Below are 21,706 nucleotides of genomic sequence, written 5' to 3'. Positions count from 1 at the left end.
TGTCCGATATCAGGCAAGCTGGGCAATGTGAAAACAGTTTAGCTAACTGCTTAACAGTATTAGTATCAATTAACGCTCTAAAATCAAGTAATGCTGCCACAAACACTCACAATTCAGTCAGCATGTTAACTAAACAACGCACCACAAATGCTCCAAAGTGCAAGACCATATGTAACGTTCCTCACTTCGTACCTGAACAAGGGACAATGGGACGGGAAGCTTCCTCTCATACAACTCTGTGCAGCACAACACCGGCATCTCCCCCTCTGACCTCTGTAGGCATGAACCATCAATCACAAGCATCATTTCTAAAAAAAGGCTCAATTAAATAGATTAACTAAGCAGGTAGGTGTTCTGATAGTTTTTAACCTTGTTAACATTGTTTATGTTTTAACCTGTTTCACAAGACTTTTGTTACTATAGGACTTTTTACATTCATGGTTATAGCCTATTAATGAATGAATACCCTTTCGTCCCTGTGACTGTTTTTATTGCCTATTGAATTTTTATCTATTATCAGCTTCCAAATAAAATAACACACTAGATAATGCAGGTGTTCTTGATATGTATATTTATTACAAGAGACTGATGGACGTTGCCCCTCACACACAGTGTATAAATCTACAGATTTAAATTCATTAGCTAAAACAATTAGTTTCCATCGATTCTTGATTTTAAAGATTAAAAAAAAAAATCATGTTAAACCTAAAACAAACAGGTGTAGCACTGTTAGGACAAGACACAACACTGTCAATTATTGGACAGATACTAAAGAAACAGTTACAGTAGCAAGATTCAAACCTTTTGTCCCCATTATGTCCATTGATGAAATGTCCCCAAAGAGTTGTCACATAATCATGACATAGTCCTTCTTGGTTTGGGTAAAGCAGAAGTTAAACTTCCCTGAATCAAAATAATATAAATTGTTGACATACAGTATCTTACAGTAATGTTGTACAAAGTGTGCCCCCCATTTAGGGGCAAGATTCAGTGTATTCATGACAAGTATAAGAAAAAAAAAAAAAACAGCACGTGTGTGATGTTCATTCAGAGAATCACCTGTGAATTCTTCAAACTATTTACAGTATAATAGTGTTTTCATAGACCATCTCAACGGGAAGTGCATACGGATTTTATTGGAAAAACATTTAAAAACTGCTCACTAGTTTTTTGTGAAATGGTGATAGCTACACATTTGCTATACTCTACATCCATTTATTTTAGCCCTTCTACTTGCTATACAGTGTTGCTTCTGACTAAAGTCTTCTTTTGATTCTAACATGATGCATCATTTGAGCATTAAGCGAAAAGAAAAGGAGTCTTGTACTGTGAAATCTTCTTAAAATGTCTTTCTTCAAAACCAAACAGGTCTTTATAGATATGATTTCTAAACACTCTTAATATAAAGTGTAAAATAACAGAGAAATATTTTCATTCTAAAACTTTAAACTTACAAAAAAAAAAATCTACATATAAGAGTAAAGACAGGAATGTTAATAGAAATATTTTAAAATCATAATATACTATATTTTATTTCAAATAGTTCTTTTCTGATTGTTTCTCAGTTTGTGGTATGGAGGTGACAAACTCTTCAAAGTATTTGTCTGAACCGGTCCAGCTGTGAAGTGTCTGTCCTACTGATTATGAGTGCTATGAAGTGGGTTTAAAGGCCGGCAAAGTTGGCGATTACAGTAATCGCCATCTTTGCTTTGATTCAGGCCTGACTTCAGCAGTTAGTTTGTATAATCTGTCCGTTAGCTGCTGGAAGATAAAACCAGGTCTGGCTCCTTGGCTCCTTCCTGCCCACTGTTGCTGTGTCCACAGTTGCCCGTCAGCTCTGGGAAGAGGCTGATCCGAGCAGAGTGACTCGGGGAGCCCGGAGTTGGACTCATGCCTGGCTTCTTGGGAGCGATCGGAGGAGGATGGGCCCTCTCTGAGCGAGGGGTGAGGGGGGAGCGGATGCCCGGTGATAGAGGCCCTGAAGAAGGCGACCTCCCCCCGGGAGGAGTTGCTATGTTGCGGTAGTCTGTACCGAACGGAGAGCTGCTGATTGGTGCCAGCTTGACGCCCGCCTGCTGGCTGGTGAAGCGGGACAGCACCTGAGTGACAGTGTTGCGGGCCAGCTGCTTAGCTGAGCTGTGCTCTAGTGGGGGAGGGACGGAGGAGGTGGTGGGGGAGAGGTCCCTCGGGGAAAGAGGGCCACCATGCTGCTGCTCCAGCTCAGCCTGGCTCTGGAACTTGTGCCGGGCGGCATGGAATCGCTGGTTGACACCGGCCTGGTAGGAGGACTGATGGAAGCCCGGGCTGCCCAGACGCTTGGCAAGAACGGGCGAGGAAATGGGCGAAGAGGAGAGGGAAGAGGAGGCCGTGCTGGAGGGAGAGTGAGGGTGCGGATGAGGGTGAGGATGAAGAGGGGAATGCAAAAGTGCTCCTCCCCCATTCTCTACCACCCCTCCATTTTCTGGTCCTCTCCCCTCCTGTGTTGGTTCTGACTCTTTATGAGTGTGATGGCCATTGACCTTTGGTACTGAGGAGGATTTAGGGGCGACAGTTATCTTTCCATCTGGCTCAGTCTGGACAGAGGTGGACCCCACCACGGAAAGTGATTCTTTCCCCACTGTCACAGCTTCCTTTACCACTTCTTTACCCCCTCCAGTTTCAGCCAACCTCTTCCTCAGCTCCTCCAGCTGCCTCTCAAGCTCCCTGCTCCTCTCCTCCTCTTTGCTGAGCCTGGCTTTCATCTGCTCTCTTTCTGTGTCAAACTCAGCCAGCTCCCTTTCAGACCTCACCTCTAGCTGGGCTGCCCTGCTCTTCTCGTCTTCAAGAAACCCCCGGAGCTTCTCCAGGGCACTGGTCTCCTCTTGGAGCAGAGTGCGTAGTTGGGAGACCTTGTGAGCCTCCTCTTGTGCCTGGCTGCTGGCTTTCTGGAGCTCCAGAGTCAGGTTTGATGAGAGCTGTTGCTGCTGGGACAGTGACTCCTCCACCTGGCTCACTGCCTGTGCTTGCTCCTTCTCTAACTTCCGCACTGTTGCACGCTCCACTTCCAACTAAAAAGGGAGGGAGAGAGATACAAAGATAAGAGTCAAGGCGAGGCAGCTTTTCCACATTTGACCACAAGGAGGCAAAAGAACACTGCTTACATTAGATCCAACAGGATGAGAATTTAAGAAAATATAATTGTTTTTTTTCAAAATGTTTTTTTTTTGGGGATATGTATTTTGCACTAAACCCATTACAACTGAGTAATATAATTGAGTGGCCTGTAACTGTATTTTTTTAAGTAATTTATTTCTACCATAAAGGTGATTATCATATCGTTTATTTGTTTTTATTTTTGCCAATAGCATTCATGACACTTGCTCTCGTGACGCTGTCATTTCATTCAAATCGCTTATCTGAAATATATACAGGGGTATAAAATGTGTACCATTTGCTTTATTAGACACAAAGCTTTTACAAACGGGGCTCAGCACCTGTTTTTCTCCCAGTTTTCACAGAGTGTTTCCATCTTTGCCGGTCAGCTTTATTCTCTAATGAACTACATTTAAATAAGGTCGACTTGAACCACACAGAATCAGGAAAGGGGATGAAGAAATGTCTGAATGTGTCATTACAGGGTCAGGCGAGACAGAGAAAGAAGCTGTTGTTCATCCTTTTGCCCTTTAAATAATAATGTGCTTGTTTGTCGAAAGTTCAGATTGCCATTACGTCATTAGTTGCTGACTAGGCAGCTTAAAATCTTTGATGAGTTAAAGAAGGAAATGGGAGGTGATGAAATACAACGTAGTGTATATGATTACTGTACAAAAACAACACAGGCAGGAAAGCCTGCGGAGAACTGGGAGACACTCAGGAAACCTCCCTAAGGCATAAGGCCGTTGTCTAAAGTTTGTATAGTGCTGATTGTGTGCTCACAGTGTGTGTGCGCCAGATGATCTTGCATTAGACATGGACATTCATTATCTCCGCTTTCCTGAGGCCATAAAGCCACATGGCTGCTGGACAACTAAACAATGGTCTCTTCCTCCTCCGTTTCCTGTGGAACAGCCCTGTGCTTGTGCATACGAGTGTTTGTGTTTGTCTGTACTTGAACAGGCCAAGTCCTGTCCACCCTACTGGGTTACACAATAGAACTGCAGCGATGCTTCCCTGCTCAGTCGCTTTGCTTTTAAATCCCAGCTGCCGCACTGAAGAAGGACACGGTGCAGACAGGCGGAGGAGAGGCAAAGGGAAGCAGATACATCTCATCCACCAGATGTGCTCGTCTGTCTTTAAGACTTTACCAAACGTACAAATACATGCACAGATATTGCAACAGTACATCAGCCACACCTGTTGCAGCAGTTTGTCCCTTTCTGTCTGCAGCATGAAGGTGAAGTCATCACTCTGCGCAGACTCCTGAGCACGCCGTCGTTTTTCTTCCTCCAGATCAGCTATCATCTATCAAACAATGAAACAATGAAATCACTTGACATGCAGACAGGGGTCATGTTACAGGATTCAGTGCATTCATTTGAAAACATTTTCAATCTTGCCTATTGTACAAAGTGTAAACACTGGCTGGATAACTTGGGTTGTTGCAACATTGTCCAGACATTCAAATCTGAAGAGGAGTGAGCTCCAGAACTCACTGGGTGGGTGTGTGTGTGTGTGTGTGTGTGTGTGTGTGTGTGTGTGTGTGTGTGTGTGTGTGTGTGTGTGTGTTCACGACTGCATTACTTACCCTCCTGTGTCTGCTCTCAGCAGCAGCCAGCTGTCCCATCATCCTCTCCTGCATCCTCTTGCAGTGAGACATGACCAGTTTAAGTACCGCCAGAGGGTTCGGTCCCACCGCCCGGCCCTGCTGGTGTGTGCGAGACTGGGTGAGCGTGTTCTGGCGCTCTGAGGACTCGCTGTCCCGCTGCAGGGCCAGGAAGGGATCGCTGAGGTCGTACTCGCCATAACGCTCCTGGACGAAAGCATCTCTGTGCTGAGCCTAGAGACACACAAACATACAGCACACATGTAATTGTACCGTTTGGCTGTTCCTTTAACAGCAGGTGCTGGATTAAATCTACCTGTGGCATACAAAAACAAAAATGTTCAGTCCTGACTCAGCAGAAAAAAATAAAAACAATGTGTCTGTGTATGGCAGAACATTTGATAGGATGAGGTTGTCTTTCGACACTGCAGCACAGGAAAAATGTGTAGAGGAGATAACAACTGTCAGTGCCAAGAAAACACAACGTGGGCTAACACATCGCAAACACAACAGAAGATTGACTCTTAGGTAATAACTTTATGCATCATATCACTATCGAACATAAGACTCGTCAGTAAGTGTGTGCAGGAAATCTGTGTGGAATGATGTTATTGTCAGTGCGAGCCAAGCAGATGGTCGTTCCTCTCAACCCAAACACAAAGAGGTGAAGCGCGGCTGTCCAACCCCCACCGGGGGCAGATGTTAACTCCTCCCCAGGGATGCAGGGGTGAAGGATGAGATCAGACACAAAACGCAGAGCTGTTTCTAATGAAGAAACTATATTATACCGAAGCGAAAAACAAAATCATTTAATAAAGAAAAAGATAGCACACTTGTTAAGGGTAAAAATGAAATCCTGAGTGCAATCAACTGCTTTCCATTTACCCTAACCTACTCAGGCGTGTTGGAGAGAAACAGGCTGGAATGACAAATGAAGTGACACGTGATAGGGCCTTGTTGACCTCACTGCGGGACACAATGATATATCATCCGGATGTCTCATTTACTACACACAGTGAGTAGGTTTGAGTTCTGGAGGCCTGCAGCGTCAGCTGGCGGGGCTAGTGATGTAAGCACAAGCCACAGAGTTCAATCCACGTGCCTTCGGGACACCCGTCGCTGTCTCCCCACACAGTCCTCATCAGACACCCCGGTCCTCCGGCCCCCTTCATCTCGCTGCCCAAACACGCACTGCACTGAATTCCTCTGCCTGTTCATTTCCTAGAAAATGCCTCTCTCTACTTCCGCCTCTCTGCCAGTGTCTTTTTCTCACACGCTCTCAGACTGTGGCAGCACACACACACACACACACACACACACACACACACACACACACACACACACACCCTGAGGACATCAGTAAAGAGGCAGTATTTGAGGCTGAACAAAGAATGTGACCCTCAGTGAAGAGATTACAGGACTTGGACAAAGACACTGTCTCAATGCCTTCAGTTTTATGCATTGTCTCCATGTCTGAGTGTGTGTGTGTGTGTGTGTGTGTGTGTGTGTGTGTGTGTGTCTGTCTATTTCCCCCCTTTTTTTGTGATTATAAATGTGTATGTGTGTGTGAGCCATTTGTATGTTTACCTGTGGTTGTGTTTTTGTGCTGGGCTTTGGACTAAAGCTGTAAAGCTTCTTCATCTAGCTGGAGACAAAACTGCAGCTTAATGAGTTAAATAACTGCTTAAATAGACCATTAAGGGTTGGGCTGTGATTGGATTGTGTGTGTGTGTGTGTGTGTGTGTGTGTGTGTGTGTGTGTGTGTGTGTGTGTGTGTGTGTGTGTGTGTGGCAGTCCGAGCCTAGAGTCTGGTCTCCCGTGGTTTTCTTGGGACAGTTCTGGTCATAATGACAGAGTGTGCTTTCTTCTATAAGAGGGCACAACAAGCCCAACAAGCAAATCCTCTCTGCTGCAAAGCTCTCATTTCTGCCCAGCTACTGATGACAAATGTCTCTACAACAAAGAATATATTATATCCTATTCATTCACCGTTTCACAATCAAGAATTCTGTTTTTGAATTTGCACCAAGTATATAAGAATTCCTCTACAATTCCACACAGTGTTGTAGCTATCAAACATGTGTGCTACAGCTTGTTTGAGCATTGCCTTCTCCAACAGCTTGTATCCTCTAATGCGTTCCCGCAGCTGTGACGAGGTGTGAAAGACAATCTGATGCTTTTCACCTGGAAAAATTCTGTCAGTCAGTTACCTACAGCCTCAGGGCACAATCATGCCCTTGTGTGAGCAGAAGAGAGCCAGGGAGTCCTGTTTCTCTGCAATGACTGTCACACAATGAAGTCAGCAGCTTCGACTGGTATTGGGTGCACGTCTCCTGTTACACATGAACAGTTTAGCCTTTAATCTAACTGCTAAATAGTGCCGTGGATGAAAGAAAACACAGAATTGCTATCAAAATGAGCAGGAATGCATGCACATATCTATATGCGTGTGCATCTATGAGCCGGCATGTGTTTGCACACCATGCTGCACAAGGTTGTTAGCATAAGCGTCTGTTTCCGGGGTAACTTCTCAAATCCAGCAGCTTTGCAGTGGGGGGTTATGGGAAAAGAATGCGTTCCTGGTGAATTAGTCTACTAGTCAGAAGAACAGTTAGACTCACAGAGACAAAAGGACAGCAGGACCAGACCTGTCAGATATGAAAAGCTTCTTTCATGGAACTTAAGGAGTACCGCGCAAGCGCCTTTGCAACAAGAGGACAGAGGACAATGCAGAATAAACGAGTAGATGAGGTTGTAGTTCCATTCAGTTATTTCAAACCAAAAAAGGGAGTTTATAAATCAAGACTTTTGATCATAAACCTGCCGTGCAAGAGAAGCACAGTGTCTGGTAAAGCGTAGAATAGGAGACGGGCTAAAATGTGAAGCAAAGAACAACAGAAGACAGTCGGTCAGCTGCAGACCATCCTCTTCAGATTGATGTCTCAGGCTTCAGGGTTTTCTTGGATGAGGAAGTCAGTAGTGACGTTTTTTTTCTCCCGGGGAGTGGACACAACTACTCTGCTCTGCTTAATAGTAGAAAAGAACAAATAGTCAATGGACCACTCGTCAGCCTCAATAACAGGCCGTGGCAGTAGAGAAGTATCAATCCACCGGCAGTCACATCTGGTTGAACAGAGCTGGTGAGGCTGCAAACTCAAACAGACACAAAAGGGCTCTGACCCATTTTGTTGGTCATTACGAAATTACAGAACAGTCTTCTGGGGAAACTCGTAGCAAATGGGAAATGGGAAAGTGAGACAATGTATTTGAGTGCAAAAAAGAAGCAAAGCCTCTGCTTCTAGTGCCCAACAGTACACTGCAGTGCCTTAGTTTGGTTGAGCACTAGATAGGGAGGTTGTGGTGACAGTCTGGTGTTGGGAACTAATGACTAGCTAACTAGCCACTAAGGACAATTATCATCATCATCTACACAGCTTACAGGATAAGATTGTGTGTTTACATGGGAGAGCCAACATTGCGATTGTACCCACTTTAAGCTGCATTCGTTGATTTTTGGCGAACTGTACAACAAGCTAAAAGACAAATGTGTGACAATGGTCGGTAGTAAAACCACAATAATAATCTAAAGGAGGCTGGACGATGAAAGAGAAGCTCTGTAGTGCTATGGAGTTGGATGGTAATAGTCTGTGGTTCCGACACTACAAGCAACGGCTTCCATGTTACATAATTTAAAGGTAATAGATAGCGGAGCCGTGTGTCCTGACGTCTCTTCAGATAAACATGTACTCTCATTGACCGACATTTCCAGGATGAGAGCAGTCACTCTGGTCCTTAATGGGCCAGGTGTACCATTATTCTGACAATATAGCAGCACCTAGTTTGGGCCCTCATCTGCATTTACTGAGAACTCACTGAGATTGTACTGAATCAGTATCGTGAAAGAATTTGAAAATGAATAACCGGTGAGTATATGCCATTTGTGCACATTCTGCATCATTCATTTCTCAAATATATACATTTAAAATACCGTCCGGGAAGTTCACTAAAAGCAAAACACTGGTTTTAAATTACGTGGCAAGCCATACCAGTCTCATAGTGTCTCATGCAGACGGTGCAGAGAAAAGAAAATAGGAGTGAGAAAGAGTGAGCAAGAGAGCAAAATGAGATTGTAAGTGTAGACTTTTGGAAGTGGAAGCTAAGGTGTGTGCTCGAGGATTAAGCTGCGTCCTCCACACCTCCCACCCACACGTTAATCACAGACGGCAATAAAACGACGGCAAACAAAACCTCACTTAACTTTAGGGGCCGTGCAACGAGACAACTTCCAAGTAATGTTTAACTGCCTCGGTCGCTATCATCAGTGGTTAGTGATGAAACATGGGAGCAGGTGATCTCAATCTTTGGTCAGGCAATGCTTTTGGAGAAGCATGACATATCATTAGGTGGAACAAGGAAGTGCTCTTCTTGAAACAGAGTGAAAAATGTAATTGTTCACTGATGTAGACACAGGCACAAACTGCATTGAAAGAGCATTTATTTTTGTTATCTCAGACTGACCTCCTGTATCACTAATCTATTTGTATCAGGCAAATACTCAGTGCTGTTCAGTGCAAATACCAGCGAAGGGTGGAACTTATTACCAGTACAGATATGATCCATTATTTTTGAGCTGGCTCTCGGGATAAGAGAGGCTGCCATAAAAGGACATCCTGAGGAAAACAGTACCGGACCTGTGTTGCTCACATGGACTAATCATTGCTGTGAATTGGGTACTTCGCTGTCATCCCAGAATTGTCCGGTCAGCGAGCTTTACTCTCTCAGGCCTCGGGCTCAGGATGTTGATATTGAAGCGCTTCACTGACATCATAGACCAGTGTGCATTACACTGTTCTATTTGGTATTTCCTTGCTTTTAAGGGCACCCTCTCTTGACAACATGTCCAAATTGGGCACTGATTCTTGTAAAAGGAACAGAATATACAATCTTATCTGAACAGCCCATTCTAGCCGGGCCCCATTGTTTTAGGGAATCGGGAAAACACGTCAGCCTGCAAAAATAGACATAGCCTTTTAGGATTACAGGATATGACATCATATGGGACACAAAAACAGGACCTGCTGAACATGACTGCAACATTTTATCCACATCAACCATCTGATGTTGTGGGTGAACAAAGTTCAATCCATTGCCAAGCAGCGACGTTTGTGTCACAGCCACAGGTTGTCAAGACCACAAAAACAAAAAGGTTCAAAGCAGACCTGAGGTATATTTATAGATCAGTGTCGGAGGTTTGTTTCCCACTGTGTTCACTTGTTTACGTGGTGTCTCGAAAGCAGCGCAACAACAATTTAGGAAGGACTGACTTTCAAGACTTCAACTGGCATTCCTTTGATACTGAGAACTTGCTCTCCGCTGGATTTATGCCATGTCTGCCTGACAGAGAGAAGATAATAGTGGCATTAGTTCCAGTATAGATATAGACAATCATCAACTCAAAGATATGCCACTCCTGTTGGAATGCAGAACCTGTTTCAGGTGTCATGTTTCTCAGGAATGTTCCCTCTAATAAATCTGCTTCTCTGTCTCCTCAGTGATGAGAACTAAAAACAGTGAAGTGAAGAATCTGTAGAGACAAGTCCCAAGGGTGACGCCATCTTATTAGTAAGCAAACACTGATACAGTTCCAGGTTTCTGGGGGGGGTTTCGGGTGAAGGAAGGGTTAAAAAAGGCCCCTGAATGTGAATGTCCCGAGCAATCTACAAGCAACCCAAATACTTGCAGCTGAGAGGTGAACATATTTGAAGTTGGAAAAGAGTAGTGGGGATTTGGAGAGCCTCTTTTGCTTTACTCAGAGTGGAGAGCTCTAGTTAGAGAAAAAACACGGTGGCATATCATGATCCAGGAAGAAATCCCGGAGGGGAAATGAACCACAGAAAAGACAAGTGTACAAACAGACCTCTTGGGTGCAAAATCAATGCACAGACACAGAGCTCAATATACTGTAGACCACATTAGCCTGCCATCAAACCCTAACACTCCCCTCTGCGGTCACGTGTCTACACGCAATCTGCCCTAACGTGAACCAGTCAGTGAAACATGGTGCACAGGCCCCCAGTGGTAACAAGGGAAGTCTGTGATTTGAGCCTACAACTCTGTACATCCTCTCCACAATAAACACTGCAGCCTCTAACTGGCCCACCAGATACCATCAGTGTGTGTGTGTGTGTGTGTGTGTGTGTGTGTGTGTGTGTGTGTGTGTGTGTGTGTGTGTGTGTGTGTGTGTGTGTGTGGGCAGATAGGACATGGGTCATGGTCAAACATTAAAGACCCCCCCCATAATGTTGCTGTGTGCGAGGACGAGAGAAGGAGGAAAGGAGGGGGGAAAAGCGGTTAAAAGATACGGAAAGAGAAATCAGTACAGACAGCCAGGCGACTGTACATTTGTCCTGAGGGGAATGACGTGTGTGTTGAGTTTTCGGCAAACCCTGCCTTCATCAGATCTTTAAAAAACTGCCTTGACAGAGCCGGTGCGGTTAGATCGAGTTCCCCTCAGGCCCTGGCAGTGAAATTCTCCCATGATGACAGCCTTGTTTGCATGCAAGATAAACTTCATTATCAAGGCCTGTTCATTAGAACAAGACAGTCATGGTTGCTGCTTGTCCTTATCACAACCTCAATCACTATTTCAGACAATGAGTCAAGCATTCAGGGCCTAAGCAGCTTCACCTAAGCATGGAGCAGCTGCTGCAGCCACGAGTGTGAAAAGCAGCCAGAGGCACGGAGACAGCCAATCAGTCTCTAAGAAAACATTGCGAGGCATTGTGGCCGAAGGTAAGCTCTGCTCTCTCACTTTAATACGAATGACTGAGTCACACAAAACTGGGGATTTAAGGATTTAAGGTTGTTACTGACTGAGGTGCTGTTCACAATGTGCACTCAAACTGTGGACAATGTCCCTCAAAACATTCAGAAGTGGTCTGAGATGCTCAGTTGCCTTGAAAGACTGCCTAGTCATCTCTGTAGTTCTGCGTTTAAGGGTTTGAAACTCAGTTGGATACAGCTGCCAAACAACTCTCACAAGTTTGCGGTATGTACCCGAGGCGAGGTGCCAAACAGACACCAAAGCCTTCACTTTGGCTGAGGGCAAATTTTTGTTTCGATTCAGCGACAGAGGGAATTTTCCCAGATCATAACAAATAGTTACTTAAGACACATTTGACACAAATCAGGTATGAACTGTAGTAAGTCTGAACTAACGCCTAGACACAATGTGGACATATCCAGGTCTGAATAGTGCCTGAATTGAAATAAACACAGATTTCAACTGGTCTGACCAGCAATAATGTGTGCTCTGGTGGAATAAAAGGCCTGGGAAACCAGAATGACTCCTGAGCCATTGTCTTTACTAGCTCTGTTTCCTTAGCTTCCTGTTTACACATCCCCTCCCTGCTAGCTCACATTCTTTTTGGGGGGTGTCATGCTGAAACAGGTCAATTTTAGTGTCCAAGGATGTCTTCAGTAAAGACAGAGAAAAGAGCGTGTTGTATGGGTAGCTGTGATGGCTATAATCCTATTTTCCAGTTGTTGTTGTTATTGTGTGTGCTGCTACATGTATGTGAGGTGTTCTGAGTCTACAGGGGGGGGGATTGGTGTGTGTCAGATGTAGTGGCCAACTCACCCTGAGGGCATGTATGACCACATCCTGGGCCTCCAGCTCTCCTTCCAGGACACTGAGGAGAGTCAGCAGCTCTGCTCTGCTTAGAGCCTCCACATTCATCTTCTCATCCTGAGGAGACGGAGGGAGCGTTAAAGAGATACAAGAAGCAAATAAACACAAAATGCAATCAGAAGGATTTAGCGAATCAATAGATAAAAACGGTCCAGGTGTGAGAACATTTGTTTTTTCGTGTAGCATATTAGCACTTAGTAGTAGATTATCGGAGTGCATTTACGGGACTCGGGGTCCCATCTGTGGCCTCTCACTGGGTTGTGCTCAGGGTTATAAACAGGAAGTCATTAGCATATCTGCATGTTAAGTTGCTGAAGGGACTGAGGACAGTTGTTATCTCTATTCCGTTCCCACTGCGAAGTCATTCAGTGGGTTTCCAAATACCAACAGTTGATTGAAACGTGTTATTTGGCACACACTTTTAAGGTATTAGACATCCCGCACTCCATCCACTGTATCCTGTGATTCATCCGCTAGGTCCAGTCATAGTCATAGGGTCCAGACATAACACACTTCACACAGCAGACATCATCCTTAAAATCAAGAGAAAGACAAAACACAGCTGACTTCATCTTGGGTAACGTGGCTTTCAGGTTATTTACAGTGCCTTGTAATGGTGCGGCCCCTCCTTAGATTGTTAATTATGTGTGTGACGAGGATATGTGCAAGCTGGGAGGTCAGATAACAGCAGCTGTAATGATCAGCCTGTCTCTTACACCTTAAGCTGTTCTCTCTTTGTCACACACACCATGAATAAATAAACCGACGCAGGATGCTTTGAGGGTTTACGGTTTACGGTATAACTGCGAATCACAAGGGTCCCAATTATTTAGGTGTTTAATTGAGATTAGATGTGAATCTGATTATCATTTTCCTGCTCGTCCAACCATTCAGTGACACCTCATGTTCTAAAGAACCAACATTTGTTATGTTTTTCCTCACATTTTTTTTTTTATGTATTTGTCACCAGTCTGTATTAATACTAAAAGCAACTGTCCTCATCTTCACTTTAAACAAACCTCTCTTCTTCTCTGACAGCAAAGTTTGAATCTTAAGTGAAGGCTACTGTTTACTTGCAGCAGCGCCCAAATTCTTCGGTGCATTCTGCGGCGCACCACACATTCACAGCAAAGCAACAAAGTGTGTGTGCAGTACTGGCTACTCACTTATAGTCACACACACACACACGCACACGCGCGCACACACACACACACACACACACACACACACACACACACACACACACACACACACACACACACACACACACACGCTCTGATGTTGGTTAGCTTGGATATTAGTGTGTTTGAGCTGTTGGCTGTAAATGTAGGCAAATATCTCTCTCTCTCTCTAAATGTGTCACCCGATATCTGTAAATTATCTTCCATGGAAAATCCTTCCAACATTCCAGGGATGCCCACACCACAGGAAGCATCACTCCAGAGTGAATCCCTGAATCCCACTCTGTAGCCCGCCTGCATGGTTAAAAGGCAGACTGAGTTGCAGTTTGACTGTAATATGGACACCCTGCCAATGCAAACAGTGTTGTCACGAGATGGTACATCCGTGCAGATCAGCCATGAGATGATGAAGGCAGATCTACAAGTCAATGGCATAACAGCTAAGTGGACAACAATATAGTCCCATCCGTGTGCTACTTTTTTTTTATTTACAATCATCTCTCAAACAAAGCCTGGGTTGAACTTAACTCATCCTAGCTGAGTAACCAGGAGGGGTCTGTGCTGGGACCGCTCACTACTCGATAGCAGCGGTTGCTCAGTAACAGCGGAGGATCCACCTGCCCCGTGGGCCTTTTGTCTGACACAAGGGACTGTGTCATTATTTTCCGTGTTGGCAACATTCACTTCGATTGCTCAAGTGTCACAGACATCACACAAACACCAAACCAGCAATCATATATAGATTCCCTGGAGTGATAATGGCAAAATCAATAGTGCATCAATATCGCTGAAGTAAACACACCCATTAGCCTGAACATGAACTCAACATGAGACCCCTGGTCCTCAGCGACTATTACTCTATTTAATGTCTTTCTAAATACTAGTTTAGCATTATTATTATTAAGCACAAAGTCCTACCTGGTTTGCGGCTGTAAAGTTTCACTTAGGCTAATCTGAAACGGCAAAGCCCCATGCAGAACGAGCAAATATCAAGTCGGGTCAGAAACCTGTCTATGGACTTTTGCATTTTCTTACTAAAAAGCCTGACTAAGTTGGAGGCTTAAATTTCTGGAAGCCATGTAGCCAAATATTCCCACAACCTTCCGTGTAAAACATACCTTCATGCGCCCTGCTCAGCCCGCATTAATTGTTCTCCAAATCCAAAAAGGAGGCTCCCCAACAGCATGAATCAAAGCGGTTCACTGTCATCAACGAGGGCGAACAACACACGGTCAGTGACGACGCCGCCAGCCAATCAAAGGGGCGTAGTGTTACAATCTGGCCAATGGCTAGCAGGCTTTCCGCTAGGGGGCGGGGATTAGGGCGTTCCGGGGTCTGTGGGATAAACCTCTTTGTTTCGGACGTCCAGTGTTGATTTCCACCCATTATTGTCAGGCAGCGTGAATTGTTTCAATTGATAAGAGATTTGGCAAAATGATGGCACACTATAGTTGCATGTTTACTTCACGTTACAATAGTAGCATCTACATTTGAAGTGAGTGCACTTCAACTGTGGATTATTTGTAGCTAATCTAGAACACACATGAATTTTAAATTCGATTTAAATGATTGCAAAGTATGCTCCTGCACAGACAATCCGTACATTTACCACGAGAATTTATACAGCAGGTTATTTCTCAAAAATCCCCTCGAGGATTAACGCCTCGTGGGGAAGAGGGCTTGCGTCGTCTCTCACTGTGTCGCGTTGCCCCCTAACGGCCAAATGGCAGTATCGCAACATAATGTGCCTTATTTCTCTGCCGTGTGCATGCTGAGGGTACGTCAAACGTGTCTGTTTTACAAGACTTCAGATCACAGTTTAGTATAGTCCAGAGTATATTAATTCATGTGGTTTTGCAGCTCGATGATAACACAAATGGGTTTAATTTAGTGGACAATACTGTCACTTTACTGATGTAGGACTTATATGATCCATTCATTAAAAAAAGGTTTATTGGAGTTGATGTCCATTTGTGTGCCGGTAATGTTACTAACAAACCTGCCACATTGGAGATCATGATTTAAACTAGCAGAGGAGGAAGTGCTGGTTTTGTCACACAATATGGGTGTGTGAGGTCATGGTGACATTCAGCACCTTGATGAATGTCCTAACATTTATATTTAGTGAAATAGAGGGTTGACATTGAATAGCCTAATCTTGTTCTTTACATCCTCTTCTTTTGTTTCTCTACCTTTTTTTTAGACTCAGTCTTATTGAAAAGCAGGAACAGAAACCTGATCTTTGAAGCATTTTTTTGTTAGAAGATCTGTTCCTATTGTTGCTGAAAGACAAAGATTGTATCACCATACAAGCCTGCATGTCTCACCTTTGTACACACCAGACTGAAAGTCCTGAATTCAAAATGTTACTTGAGTAAAAGTGTTCTGCTAAGCTGTCAAAAGAAACTATGTACCTTGACATAAGTACAAGTAGTTTAGTTACTTTTCACAACTGCTATTACATTTTCATGCTAAGGACAACTTGTTTGCCTAAAATTACAAATTACTAAATTAGATACAGTTTAAGGATTACCCTTGTGTGATGTGACAAAGCAGCAAGACCACGCATTGAACAAAGTGTGAGCACTTTTATTATGTAAATAGAAAACAAAGTCACAAATGAGATTGCAAGAATATCAGTAATGCCAAAAGTAAAAAGTTGTGTATGAGGCCTGTTAATAGTTTCCTGAGCCCGGCCCACTCACTTTGTGATGAGCTCTCAGCTCCACCCTCTCAAACTTGTGAAATAAGGAGTGATGAGGACTAACGAAATGGAAACAAGCAAAGCTGGATAACTATAACTGAGCATATTAAACTTTCTACAGTCTTATCCATATCATAGTATTAGTTTTTTAATTGTGAACCATATATTTCAACAGTTGTGTAGAATTTGATCCTGTCAAAAAGCACTTATACAACGATAGTAAAAGAAAGAACAGCAATGGTGATTTATCATAAAGCACACTCTTTTATATTCAAGATATCAAAGAGATTACACAAATTCATATATCCGGTTAGAATACGTAGAATCAAAACAAAACTACATCAGAAGAGGCTTTTGGAGCCAGTCTGTTGGCTGGGCCAGTTTTGTTATTGTAATTGTGTAATGCATAGTAAATGTTGTTATTGAATTCCTTTTTGTAAATGTCACAAGATGGTCGGTCCTTTTAAGTTGTGTCCTGACCACAGTTAGCTCGAGGGAGGTTCTGCAGTGGCTGTTCTGGGCTCCAGCTTCAGTTTGATGGGATCCTTGGGTGTGGTGAATCCATCAATTGCCAGCTCCATTGGAATCTAGGAAAACAAGACATGCGTCACCAATGAAGCCCTTCGGAAGATCACATACAATCTCACCCAACACCAGCTGTCACTAAAGACCACAGATACTGAAAGTCCTCTCACTTGTGTCTCCTTGCATGTGACAAAGCTGAAGTTCTGGAGGATCTCCACCAGGGCCAACTTCATCATTACGAGAGCAAATCGCATGCCGATACAGTTCCTTGGCCCTGCTCCAAATGGTAGGTAGGAATAAGGATCAATGCTGTCTTTGTTCTCTTTGCTGAACCTGAAAAAATGAACAGATATTTTAAAATGATTAGCCAAATGAATAAAATTGGGTTTAAATCTGAGCGTAGCCTGCCATTTATGCAGTACCTTTCAGGTTTGAAGGATTCAGGCTCAGGCCACAACACAGGGTCACGATGGAGAGTGTAAACTGGTACCATGACAACAGTTCCTTTAGGGATGGTCACACCGTCAATGTCCACAGAAGACTTTGACACTCTCTCTAATCGATTAGCAATAGGGTACAGCCTCATTGACTCATTCAACACCATGTCCAGGTATTCCATTTGCATCAAAGCGTCATAGGTTGGCTGACCCTGGAGCATAAAGTAGTTATTAGTTGGTAGAACAGGATTAGTTTCTGATAAAAACTAAAATGAATTACAGTAAAAAAAAATGTAAATAACCTTTTCTGGGAAGGTTTCATCAATCTCCTCTTGCAGGGTCTTTTGGATATCAGGGTGAGTTGCCAGGTTGTAGGATAAAAACCCCATTGTGCTGCTACTTGTTTCATAGCCAGCAAAGATGAATATCAGAGCCTGGGACAGGATCTCATTGTCAGTCAGTGCTGTAAAACACAAATGCATTGTAACTTTACGGTCTGGAAAGTTTCATAATGTTAACATGAACCTTTTTAATGTCTGACTGGGTAATTATGGAACTCAGTGGGTTGCCATTGGTCTTTGACTCTGATTTAAAAACTGGAAACAGACGGTGACTGTACGGGACACAACGTCAGAGCTCTGGATGAATATGAAGCCTTTTAACACAACTTTAAATTGGTGTTTACAAGGTTCTGAAAATCATGTCATAATCTCTTCACAGTTTTACCAGATATTTTTAACCCGATTCTTTGTTTGACTTCAACAGTCACAAAGATGCTCTCTTCCTTCCTGGCAAACTTGTCAGTGATTGACAGTACGCAAAACATCACGTGATACACACATTATGTTAACGCAGAACTAAAAGCAATGGCTTTTTCTTAAGAAAGTGACCCTTGACATCTTGAATTTGAACTATTCAGCCATGACAGAGAAAATCCTGAACGTCACGACCTCCATCCGGTTTCTTTCTCTACCTTTGTGGGAGCTTGTATCCTCTTCGCTGGTCTTCGACGTCTGAGAGTCCACCATCAACTGCATGAAGTCCACTCGGTTCTAGAGGACAAAAACAAGTGGAAATCCTTATTTGATTTTCCAGTTTGTGTTCAAGGGAGAGGTTATGAACACAAAATATGAAAACCAACATCAAATCCATTGTAGCTAATACACTGTTTGAATATTACCTTGTGTTCATTCTTATTCCGGTCTGATTTGATCGTCTTTAGAAAGCTGTAGAAGAACTTTAAAACTTCAGCAGGGAACAATGTCACATCCATCTTCTCAAGAAGTGGCAACAAGAATGGAAACAGAACTGAAATGAATCAGAATTGAAAATATATAGTTAATTCAGGGCTCAAAGGGACAAGTTGAACATTCTGATTAAACAGCGTAATGTTTGACATACCCACAAGCACAAGCAGGGGATTCAGTAAGTTGAACTTCACCATTCTCTTAATGTTTGCTACAAAAGGATCAGATGGATGGTTGATAGAATCAATGTCCACACTGAAGGCAGTGCTGGTCACAACATCCATACTGTAGGGTCCAAATACACTGCAAAAAATTGGGGTAAAGTGTGGAAAAACTAAAACGTGAAACCAGTTTTGTGTTAAGAAATGTTTCCTACATATTGAAAAGCACAGATAATAAAATCATCTCTAGAACTGAAAAATACAGGTGAAGAGTCCAAGTGTCCAAATCTCATCACAAACACATTACTCACTCTTTAACATCAATGACTTCATCCGCCTCTACATTCTTGCGAAGGCTCTTTAACAGATTACTTGAGTGGTGCAACATTATGGAGTACATCTGCCCAAAAGTAAATAACAAAAACATTAAATAAATATATACATACCGGAATCATGGACCAACTGGTTTTAGTGCACATGTGAATAATGCAAAAGATAATCAATGTTTCTCATTAAAAATATGTTAAAGCTGCAGTGTGCTTGTTAACCTCTTTCAGGCGTCCACTGGTGAATGACGGAGAGAGTACACTGCGAATCCTCTTCCAATTCTCATCTTCCACTACTGATACGGCGTCTCTTAAGGGTCCATTGAGACCAAAATCCTAACCCCCCCGATACACACACACACACACACACACACACACACACACGCACACGCACACGCACACGCACACGCACACGCACACACACACACACAGAGGATGCCTTCTTTACATTATGTTCTTCGATTAGTATTGAGGTAATAATTTGGAAAATTTCCCCGACAATGTATTTTTTCCTCACCCGTCTGTTGGTGAAGATAGAATAACACTCCTTAACCAAGATGGTTTTGATCATAGCTGTGTCCACTGTCGCCAGTAAAGGCTGCCTGCCATCATACAACCTTGTAATGAGACAGCAGATATTGTGTCAGTTGTATCTTGGAGCATAGCATGAAAACTGTACAGTAGGGAATATTTTTGCGCGCACACTTACCCCCACACCTTTCCATATTTCTGATAGCACTCTGTGTCAAAATTGTGGATGCCCTATAGGGAATGAAATGAGAGCAGTGTGAACAAAGTATCAAAGCATCACCCACCACTATTCTAATTTTAGAAATCTGTCTCACCTTCCTGTACTCCAAAAATGTCCCAATAAAGGGCATGGGTTTGGGTCCAGGGATGCCTATTTTCTTGAAAAATCCATATGGTGCATATCCATACCTGAGGATTAAAAGCAGGATTAAAAAACAGAGACCAAATCCCTCTGTTTTGAGTGTAGTCAATTTATCTGCCCTTTTTTTATGAATTCTTCCAGACTATATTTCATTCATGCTGTCTTTGAATAGATGTCCTTTTATATTGTCAATTGTTTCATCATAAGTGAAAAGAAAATGGGCAAGTTTAAAGAAAGACATTTTTGAGTTTTTTGGGCATATCCCTTCTTCAGTAATCATAAATTGAGAAGTGGCTTTTAAAAGTAAGCAGCTTCATTCTTTACATAGAAAGTAGCTGTTATAAAACAAACCAGTCTTGCTACATAATTAACCTTTTTGTAAGTAATGATGTAATACATTTTGTTAATGATAGCTTGGTTCAATATACTGTATGTGTCCCAATAGTCAAGGACTTCCGAAACTGGCTCACTGAAATGAAACACAGCCATCGTTAATGTTACTAAAATTACACCTGCTGTGTTTTTCCTGCCATGACGCGTCCAAGTATCGGCCCCGAAAAGGGTCTATTGAAATATAATGCAGCGTTTCACAGCAGCCATTTTGCCATGTCATAGCAGGGTAAACGGGTGTAATTGATGAAGCTGTTATTAATTACACCTGTGTTTATATATATATATATATATATATATATATATTCCATAGAGAAACAGGAAGTAGACCTAGGCCAGGTGCTCTTAATTTTTTTTTTAACTTCAGGCCCGAGGACCACCTTTCCAAATAAATAACAAAAAGGAGAAAAACTAATGTGTTGCCACATATCAGCTACCATTATGAATCCAGATTTCATATATTCAGTGTTTTATGTAATATATGTGAATTATTGAGTACATTTGGATATAAAAAAAATGACTAGTAAAAATATCTATTTTGCTATATACAACCAGTGGTTGAGAAAAGGCTACAATCAGATCTATTCACATCCTGCTGCCTGATTGTTTTCCCCCCTGCGTAACAACTCCACCTGACTGCGAGTTCAGACTTCACGTCAAACCAAATTTGTTTAAAAATACTCTGGACGTCTACCTCTGGACTGTAACGAAACAGCTAAAGACATTATGTCCGCTCGTTATGCGGAGTTGTCTCGTGTTGCGTATACAAACTCTGTCTCTGAGGTTTTAAAAGACAGAGATAACCAACACCACACAGGCTACTTACACCGTGATCAGAGTGATGACACACACTATTAAAGTCCAGGTCTCGATGGAAAACTCGGGGAAAAAGGCCATCTTTGTTCCAGTTCGGACTCCTGTTGATTAGACGGTCTCTTCCACTGTTAACACGGAAAGCTGCGTAGAACAGGCAGACTCTTAATAATGGGGAGGGAGGGCGTTACCTCCACGTTAGAAAACATGCAAGTTACATAACATCATCTGGATCATAATGTTGCGTAACTTCCACGAATGAACTGTGGACGCACTGACCATTCGCCGACTTCATGATCTGCTAAAACTCTCTAACAGTGCGTTTAAGTTTCCCGTTGTTTCCGTAGAGGATTTATACTTTTGATTTGCTTTCTTTTTGTAGCACCCCGTTGCCACAGAGACCCGGTTCAAACACCGTGAAGGCATGTACAGGCAAGAGGCAGCGTTGTTATGAAAATAGCAAACTTTATTAGAACAATAACTATTTGCTTTAGTCAATGACAGCTGGTTTGGTGGGCAGGAGGAGTTCACAGACCATGTGCCAGGATAGGCACCACAAACAATTTAAAGAAAAAGAAAAGAAACAAAAGACCAAGGCA

The 21,706-nt window shown here is 43.0% G+C and overlaps 2 protein-coding genes across 3 annotated transcripts; both read right to left on the bottom strand.

Annotated features, from left to right (window-relative positions):
- Positions 1–554: 554 nt before the first annotated feature.
- Positions 555–14,815, bottom strand: LOC137889194 (CTTNBP2 N-terminal-like protein). Of its 2 annotated transcripts, XM_068732907.1 has the most exons (6): positions 14,731–14,803; positions 12,851–12,964; positions 12,381–12,488; positions 4,724–4,975; positions 4,333–4,440; positions 555–3,047 (listed from the first exon to the last, which is right to left on the bottom strand). In XM_068732907.1, the coding sequence occupies exons 2-6, from the start codon at positions 12,899–12,901 to the stop codon at positions 1,755–1,757; spliced, it is 1,812 nt and encodes a 603-aa protein (XP_068589008.1). In that variant the 5' UTR covers positions 12,902–12,964; positions 14,731–14,803; the 3' UTR covers positions 555–1,754. The 2 variants fall into 2 exon arrangements, with proteins under 2 accessions (XP_068589008.1, XP_068589009.1); XM_068732908.1 differs by lacking the exon at positions 12,851–12,964 and having other exon boundaries at positions 14,731–14,815.
- A 1,370-nt stretch (positions 14,816–16,185) lies between these two features.
- LOC137889195 (cytochrome P450 3A40-like) lies at positions 16,186–21,271 on the bottom strand. The gene is made up of 13 exons (XM_068732909.1): positions 21,121–21,271; positions 19,858–19,951; positions 19,722–19,774; positions 19,530–19,629; positions 19,235–19,348; positions 18,998–19,086; positions 18,680–18,828; positions 18,459–18,586; positions 18,252–18,330; positions 17,581–17,741; positions 17,264–17,490; positions 17,012–17,174; positions 16,186–16,903 (listed from the first exon to the last, which is right to left on the bottom strand). Exons 1-13 carry the CDS (start codon positions 21,189–21,191, stop codon positions 16,802–16,804), a joined length of 1,530 nt encoding a protein of 509 aa, XP_068589010.1. The 5' UTR covers positions 21,192–21,271; the 3' UTR covers positions 16,186–16,801.
- Between the last annotated feature and the right edge of the window lie 435 nt (positions 21,272–21,706).

The sequence above is a fragment of the Cebidichthys violaceus genome, unplaced genomic scaffold (genome assembly GCF_023349555.1).
Source record: "Cebidichthys violaceus isolate CVI_PGR_0920_01 unplaced genomic scaffold, fCebVio1.0.p SCAF_6, whole genome shotgun sequence".
Taxonomy (NCBI): domain Eukaryota; kingdom Metazoa; phylum Chordata; class Actinopteri; order Perciformes; family Stichaeidae; genus Cebidichthys; species Cebidichthys violaceus.
This window is presented reverse-complemented; position numbering and strand designations above follow the sequence as displayed.

Coding starts and splice junctions, on each gene's coding strand:
- LOC137889194 (XM_068732907.1), bottom strand. CDS start 12,901: ATGAATCACAGGATACAGTGGATGGAGTGCGGGATGTCTAATACCTTA. Junction 4,441..4,723: donor CTGAGAGCAGACACAGGAGG/GTAAGTAATGCA, acceptor ATTGTTTGATAG/ATGATAGCTGATCTGGAGGA. Junction 3,048..4,332: donor GGGACAAACTGCTGCAACAG/GTGTGGCTGATG, acceptor CTCCCTTTTTAG/TTGGAAGTGGAGCGTGCAAC.
- LOC137889195 (XM_068732909.1), bottom strand. CDS start 21,191: ATGGCCTTTTTCCCCGAGTTTTCCATCGAGACCTGGACTTTAATAGTG. Junction 19,630..19,721: donor AAATATGGAAAGGTGTGGGG/GTAAGTGTGCGC, acceptor TCTCATTACAAG/GTTGTATGATGGCAGGCAGC. Junction 18,829..18,997: donor GAAGTCATTGATGTTAAAGA/GTGAGTAATGTG, acceptor AATTTTTTGCAG/TGTATTTGGACCCTACAGTA.